This window comes from Pecten maximus, chromosome 2 (assembly GCF_902652985.1).
Source record: "Pecten maximus chromosome 2, xPecMax1.1, whole genome shotgun sequence".
Classification (NCBI taxonomy): domain Eukaryota; kingdom Metazoa; phylum Mollusca; class Bivalvia; order Pectinida; family Pectinidae; genus Pecten; species Pecten maximus.
This window is the reverse complement of record NC_047016.1, coordinates 43,805,576-43,813,557: the sequence shown is the minus strand read 5'-3', so window position 1 is coordinate 43,813,557 and position 7,982 is coordinate 43,805,576. Positions and strand designations below refer to the sequence as shown.

Sequence of the window (7,982 nt, the reverse complement as noted above, 5' to 3'; positions counted from 1 at the left end):
ACGATTAGATAGTAAAGAGTATACAACAATGATTTTGAGCAATTTTCAGAAGTTATATAATCATAATCCAGTAATAATGTTTACGTGTGGTAAGGCAGCTTCACTGAACAAGAGGCCCATGGGGCCTGTATCGCTCACCTGGTTGGATTAGACCAAATGTTGAAATAATGTTTATATTCAAATTGTTTTATTTGTAAAACTCTAACAATGCTATATATGGTTATAGTGTGGGAATCCGAACTGCTTTAAAGATTAATGAAGTCCAGACTCTCTAAGGTCTGAAAGACCTCAAGAATTGTTTATAGAACATGCATTCATCACTTTATGACTAGTAGCGATTTAAAGGAATTACCTCTATTTCACCTATTGGGCCCGCCCCTTTGGCCATTCGGGGGTCAGAGTCACCATTTATGCAAAATTTGTTCCCCTGTTTCTGACCAAATTGGGTTCAAATCCATTCATAACTTGATGACTAGTAGCGATTCAAAGGAATTACCTCTATTTCCCCCACTGGGCCCCTCCCTTTTGGCCCCTTTAGAATCAGAGCCACCATTTATGCAAAATCTGTTCCCCTTCCCCCAAGGTTGTTTCTGACCAAATTGGGTTCAAATCCCTTCACAACTTTATGACTAGTAGAGATTTAGAGGAATTACCTCTATTTCCCATATTTCGCCCCGCCCCTTTAGCCCCTCGGAGGTCAGAATCACCATTTATGCAAAATCTGTTCCCCTTTCCCCAAGGATGTTTCTGACCAAATTGGGTTCAAATCCATTCATAACTTTATGACAAGTAGTGGTTTAAAGGAATTACCTCTATTACCCCTATTCTCATATGCCAGTTAAGGTAAAGGTGAACAGGTGTCGCCAGTGTGGAAAGGTGAAAATCAGGAAGGAATCGAGTTTTGGATGCCGACAATGTGGGGTAAACCTGTGCGTTTTGTGCTTTGAACCATTTCACAAGGATTTAGTCCCGGTCACACAGGAAGAGTAGACACCAAGACCCGTACTTACATATATATCATATATAATTGAGATTGTTTGTAAATTTATTTTGAAATGTTGGAAATTTGTCACATTCATGATTTTCAATATCAATGACAATATCCAATATTTATAACTTGTACAGTATTTGAACTGTATATATATTTGAATCAAGTTATTCAAGAATAATTTCAAATAGATTACAGTATGGTTTATGATATGAATGCAACTTGCACAATACAGTAACCTGAGGGATATTGTATTAAATAAAGTTATATTGATAATATATCCCAGTACTGTATAATGTATTTAAATTGTAGGTACTAATTTGCTACATTTTCACAAGTTACTTTACAGACATAATAGTATTTATTATCCGAGCAAACACAAATTGGATAAGCAATAAGTTGAAACCAATCTGAATATTCCTGGCACTTTATAATTACCTGATTGCAGCATTGTGAAGTCTCCCTTTTTTTTAACATTCTCCTTACTGATACCAGACGGGAACCCCTTTCTATTGATTCGACATGTTCCACATGCATAGAGACCATCCTTTAGCAAGTCAGAAAACAGCTGGGGACTGGAGAAGAAATTGTCAACATATACGTGGCGACTGCTACCAACAATGTCTCTGCATGGTCAGGTCGGTCACAACTAGAGCAGCAAGTCCAACTTCTCTCTTGCCTTGTTCATTTCCTGAAAATGGTTGGTAAAATGCCTTTATTGGTACATGTATAATATAATATAAACTTTATTTATTTTACAACAATTGCGAAACAAGTTAATAACTGATATTAATCACTATTGTTGGCCCAGATGGAAGCGCGCGAGGGGTCTTACTGTGGGAGGAAACCGGAGTACCCGGGGAAAACCCACGTGGTCGGGCAGGTGACCCCATACCTTTTCACGTCTGATCTTGGAATCGAACCCCGGCCGCATAGGTGAAAGGCCAGTGTGTTACCACTGAGCCACCCGACCACCATGGTACTTGTACTGTACAATGTATCTAACTATTATGTTATAACTGACAATGTTCAGTGTTATATAATTTTGGTAAAATAATAAGACTATCAAATTAATTTGCATGATGATCTTGAGTCAATGTATAAGACAATATATGTCAATATGTTTTATTCCTGAATAATTAAGATTTAAGTCATTAAACAATTACAAAATATAGTGAAGTGGAGTTTTATTTATGATGGATGCAACAGAGGCATATCTATTGGACTGGAGCAACATCGAACATCATGCTGAATAAACATACCTGCTCTTCCGGTGTAAATCTGGAGTTTGTCGACATAGCCATTGGTGGAATCCGCCCGCTCCCACACCTTGATCCCAAACTTAACCGGCTTGGCTGGCATATATTGCTTAAAACTAAGCCTCCCCTTGTATGCAATCATAGCCTCATCTATAGCACAGTCCTGGTGTAACGTGTACTGGGATGCTATAGTGCCTTGGATGGTATCTAAGACTGGCCTGACATGATGGAGCTTGTCGTGACCGTCGCTGCCTTTGGGGGGATTTGTCGTGGAGTCATTCAGATGAAAATACTGTGCGAGTTTCTCAAATCTACAAGTCAAGACACCCGAAACTGTAGGACAAACCTTAGAAATTTATTGGTTTAAAAACAAAAGAATAAAAGAAACTACAAAATATATACTATAAATTGATAAATTCACCATTTGTCATCTTATTTGAAAAAATTATTACAGCAAGTGTTAAATACTTGGTCATTTTCCACATTTAAATCTGTACCCAGCATATAGGCCTATAGATTTTACTTTTATAACTGATTAAATTCACAAAATTAAGTTAAAATTTGAATAAGAATTTTATAACTTTGCTTTAACATTTTAGATGTTTGTTTGTAAACATCCTAGTCAAGAAATAATTACAAGTTGTTTCCACTTCAAGTAGGATAGGCTATTTACCACATAAGTTACATAACTAAATGATTAACTTGAAAAGAAATATGGTCACAATTTCAACCATTAGGGCTCCAATGAAGTTTATATTGCTCATCACTAAAACAAAATACTGTCATACATGTAGAGTCTACATTTGTACTGTACATTTTGTAAATTAAATACAAGTAATTTGATTTACCTGAGTCTGGTCATTATGGTAGGCAAAGATGTTTGAAACATCCAATCAGATGACCAGTACATCTTTGCAGTTGGCAGGTCCAGCAGTGACATAAAAATCACAATCCCCAAGAAGGTCTTGATCTCGGTGGGCGAAGTTGCCTGCCACGAGCTGTCTGCCTTTTCCCGGATCCGCTTAGCAGCATAGGTGTTGGTCTGCTGGGCTAGCTTGTCGTACAAGGATTCAGGGAAAATCAGGTGAAAGAAATCCAGCTCTTTCTTCTCAGCATCCAGTGCGGTAGTAGGGCCAGCTATATCCTCGAAATCCTTCACACGTATAGGTTTCAGATCAGCTGTCCAGCGGCGATCGTTGTGGGCGTGTCCAGCATCTCCACCTCCGCGGTCTACGAGGCCCGCTAGCGGGATGATATCGGCGAGTGGAATGTCATCATCACTGTCAGAGTCCAGCTCAGACAATTCCAGATCGGATCCACCGATATTGTTGTCTAATTCTTGGGTCCCAGCCCCTTCTTCATCGTCTGATTCAGTATCAGCATTCACAGTCAATGCACTCGCCGCCATGTTGTTTACATTGGTGATGACATTCCATAACATTTCCCGGGAAATTCGAACAAATTGGGTCACATGACGAAAATTGTGTACTTTTCGCCTATCAAAATCTTTGTTATGAACCGAGGGATTCATTTTTTTGTGTAAATTTATTGGATAATTCATCTGTCGTCTGCTACAGCCAGCTAATCATAAATTAGATAACATATATAACATCCCTTGTCGTGTGTATACGACAACGGGGATGAGACGTCACATTTTCCTGTCGTCTGTATACGACAACGGGGACCAGGAAGCACGTTTTTCTGTCGTCTGTATACGACAACGGTACGGAAAGAGTTAAGGACGGCCTCCCATGCGTGCGACATGTATGCGTGTGGTGAGTGTGTATGTGTGTTTTGGGAGGCTGCGGTATGTTCGTGTTAAGTTTCCTTGTGATAGGCCGGAATTTTTGCCGATTTAAAGTGCTATCTCACTGAAGCATACTGCCGAAGACACCCAGCAGCACACCCCACCCGTTCACATTATACTGACAACGGGCCAACCAATCGTCCCACTCCAAATATGCTGAGCGCTAAGCAGGAGTAGCACCTACCATTTTTAAAGACTCTTGTATGTCTCGGCTAGGGGACAGAATCCAAAAACCTTCCTCACAGCGGCGAACGCTGAACTAAAGCCCAAAATTGAGGCATTGTCAAGGGAGACATTAGGAAGAAGAAAGTTGTTAAGAAAGAAGAGAAAAGATAAGATCCCAAATTTAGTCGCCTCTTACGATCATGCAATGGGGGCAGCAGGTACAATTCTTACGCCCTACCTGCAGGGTTATATGGGATATATATTGCATACAAGATACAAGCAGACTTAACACGAACAAACCGCAGCCTCCCAAAACACACCCACCCCGGGGTACACATGCATGTCGCACGCACGGGAGGCCGTCTTTAAATGACCTTAGATGTTAATAGGACGTTAAACAAAATAAATCAAACCAAACAATCAAATTGCATAATGAAATTTCGGGAGAACTGTTTTGTTATTTAAATATTTAAATAATTTTAATTTAAACCATCAACACAATTTTTTTGGAGATTAAACCTAACTTTAACCCCAAAAAATTCAATCAACTCGTGAAAATGCACTGTTTTTTGTGAACCTTTTGCCGTTTTAATGCGGTCAGCGAGTTTTTTGTTAGTGTTCTCCCCAAATAGACTGCACAGTTGTTTGTAAATTTGCTTTTCTTATTCCGTTGAAACAAGTACTTGAAGTCAAACAAAATTCACACAAACGCAGTATTTGCTGCGATTCGGTCTGGATGAATGCTCCTCTCGGATGCTCTATAGGCGTCATGTCAACTGGTGGGACGCATTGGCTGTTGTTGGACAAGGACACATATCGTCACGTTACACATAATCGTTTTCTTGTTCAGGTGGCGGTGCTCCTAATGCTTCAGGTTGCACGAACCTCTGTTCGTGTATTGATGGCGGTGCACCCAACGCTGCAGATAGCATGGTCTTGGGATGAAATAAATGAGATAGATAACGACTACTGTTGACCATTTCCCGCGATATTAAAATTAATTATCCGTGACGACATGAAATTAAATAATTGAACAAATAATGAGTATCTCTTTACTTATCTTTGGTGTTAATACTACTTGGGTAATCATCCAAGATATTGACAGAGCATTCTACACTACTTCGACCTTGCGTTGATATCTGTCATTTGTCGTTGTGAGCCGAGCTGAACTTCGTCGTCCTTGTATATTTGTGTTGAAAGCTGATATAGCTTTTCCTTTTTATCCTTGTTTCGTACCTAGTGCTGGTACAATAGGTGATCTCTTATTCTGGTACATGGCTTGGGACATTTTTTGCAATGGACTTTGTACACAACATAACCGCCTTTCTTAGGGGGATTTGCGTCCTTTTGGATATTATGTACCAATATTGAATAACGCCAAATATTCATCTTATTTTCCCAACATATGTCGCATTTGACCTATTTCTGTTCCAAGTTTCTTCATGTGCCCCCCTACCCGATCGGTTACCTATGGAGGCGGACTTGGTGGATTTGATAGCTCACTGGACCTGAAGACATCGTCAAGGTGGCACTTCCTTGGAGACCAGCTGACTAAAATGAGAATGAAACATTTTTAAAAATTGTAGTTAAAGTAATGCTGATTATGATTATAATACATATTAAATTTAATGGATCCAACCCTAACCCTAAGCTCGAGTTAAGCTATTCAGGTAACATTTATGCTGAACTACTAACATTAATGATGTGTGCATCCAACCCTTACCTTAACCGTGAGTTAACAATATAGCAATGTATGTTCTCACTGTATACTTACAAGCGAATCTGGTTTCTCTTTCATTTCAGAAATATTTTATTAACAATACAAATATAAATAAATACAAAGTATTGTCAAAAGAATAAGACAACAGGCGCAATGCCTATATCAGTCTTCTATTACTTCCGGTTAGGCTTTGTAGAAAGATGATATGTTTCACTTTATTATTTCTACAGAAATTATATATCATTACATGTATAGTATCTAATTCAAAAAGGGATTACTGTAAGGAATTATATGTTCATCATGAAATTAAATAGAATAGGTGTTATAATTATAGAGATAACTACTATTCAAAATTACTTAGTAAGAAAACAAAACTATTATTTGATAAAGTGAAGACACAACATATTTCCACCAAGCCTAACATGAAAAGTTATATGTAATGTAATAAACAACAATAACTCACTCACACACATTCATTCATACTTTCATACTAGAATGTTATAAGGATGAGTATTTAACATAACAAACTTGCTATAATAGTTGAGTAAATGTATATAATTGTATTACTACTAAAGACAGTATTACATATAGTTTCTTATTTATACACAGAAAAACGTTTTGAGGATTAAATATATAAGTTTACATGATATAGAATAGAGATATTTAAATGATCAGGAGCATTAATGATGCCACACACTAGGCATTGAAGATTTATTAGGTCACCTGAGACGAAGTCTCAAGTGACCTATTCTAATCGCCTTTTGTCCGTCGTCGTCCGTCGTCCGTCGTGCGTCGTCCGTCGTGCGTCCGTAAACTTTTTACATTTTCGACTTCTTCTCCAAAACCACTTAACAAAATTCAATGAAATTTGGCAGAAAGTTTCTATGGCTGAAGGTCAACCAAAATTGTGAATTATATGGTCCCCACCCCCCAGGGGCCTGAGGGGTGGGGCCAAAAAGGGTCAAATTGACTAAAACTTCAAAAATCTTCTTCTCTACTCTCAGATATGGTGGAGTCAAACACTCTTTATAGATGAAAGGGTCTTGTGGTGCTTTACCAAAATTGTGAATTGCATGACCCTGGGGTTTCACGTTTGCCCCTGGGGTGGGGGTAAACTTTACTATAGTTTATATAGGGAAATCACATTTTTGACTATTACTTGTTGGATTTGTATTGGAATTCATTCTAACTTGTATCAAATTATCAGCATGGGAGGACACTTTGATGGTATGTACATGTTGGCCCTAGTTGACCCCCAGGGGCTGGTGGGCGGGGCCAAAAAGGGTCAAATTGACTGAAATTTCAAAAATCTTCTTCTCTACTCTCAGATATGTTAGAATTAAATACTCTTCATAGATGGAAGGGTCTTAAGGTGCTTTACCAAAATTGTGAATTTCATGACCCTGGGGTCTCGCGTTTGCCCCTAGGTAGGGGGTAAACTTCACTATAGTTTATAAAGGGAAATCACATTTTTGACTATTATTTGTTGGATTTGTATTGGAATTCATTCTAACTTGGTTCAAATTATCAGCATGGGATTACAGTTTGATGTTATGTACATGTTGGCCCTGGTTGACCCCCAGGGGCTGGTGGGCGGGGCCAAAAAGGGTCAAATTGACTGAAATTTCAAAAATCTTCTTCTCTACTCTCAGATATGTTAGAATCAAATTCTCTTCATAGATGGAAGGGTCTTTAGGTGCTTTACCAAAATTGTGAATTTCATGACCCTGGGGTTTCACGTTTGCCCCTTGGGTAGGGGGTAAACTTTACTATAGTTTATATAGGGAAATCACATTTTTGACTATTATTTGTTGGATTTGTATTGGAATTCATTCTAACTTGGTTCAAATTATCAGCATGGGAGGACACTTTGATGGTATGTACATGTTGGCCCTGGTTGACCCCCAGGGGCTGGTGGGCGGGGCCAAAAGGGTCAAATTGACTGAAATTTCAAAACTCTTTCTCTACTCTCAGATATGTTAGAATCAAATACTTTTCATAGATGAAGGGGTCTTATGGTGCTTTACCAACATTGTGAATTTC

At 38.6% G+C, this 7,982-nt stretch overlaps 1 protein-coding gene across 1 annotated transcript; it reads right to left on the bottom strand.

The window, feature by feature from the left end:
• Positions 1-1,421: 1,421 nt before the first annotated feature.
• Positions 1,422-3,843, bottom strand: LOC117322185 (piggyBac transposable element-derived protein 4-like). Its single transcript, XM_033876957.1, has 3 exons — positions 3,096-3,843; positions 2,251-2,558; positions 1,422-1,679 (listed from the first exon to the last, which is right to left on the bottom strand). The coding sequence occupies exons 1-3, from the start codon at positions 3,806-3,808 to the stop codon at positions 1,600-1,602; spliced, it is 1,101 nt and encodes a 366-aa protein (XP_033732848.1). The 5' UTR covers positions 3,809-3,843; the 3' UTR covers positions 1,422-1,599.
• Between the last annotated feature and the right edge of the window lie 4,139 nt (positions 3,844-7,982).

Excerpts from the sequence above, each read along its gene's own strand:
- LOC117322185 (XM_033876957.1), bottom strand. The coding sequence starts at position 3,808 with ATGAATTATCCAATAAATTTACACAAAAAAATGAATCCCTCGGTTCAT. Across the intron at positions 2,559-3,095 it reads ACCATAATGACCAGACTCAG|ATTTGAGAAACTCGCACAGT; the intron begins GTAAATCAAATT and ends CTTGACTTGTAG. Across the intron at positions 1,680-2,250 it reads GATTTACACCGGAAGAGCAG|GAAATGAACAAGGCAAGAGA; the intron begins GTATGTTTATTC and ends AACCATTTTCAG.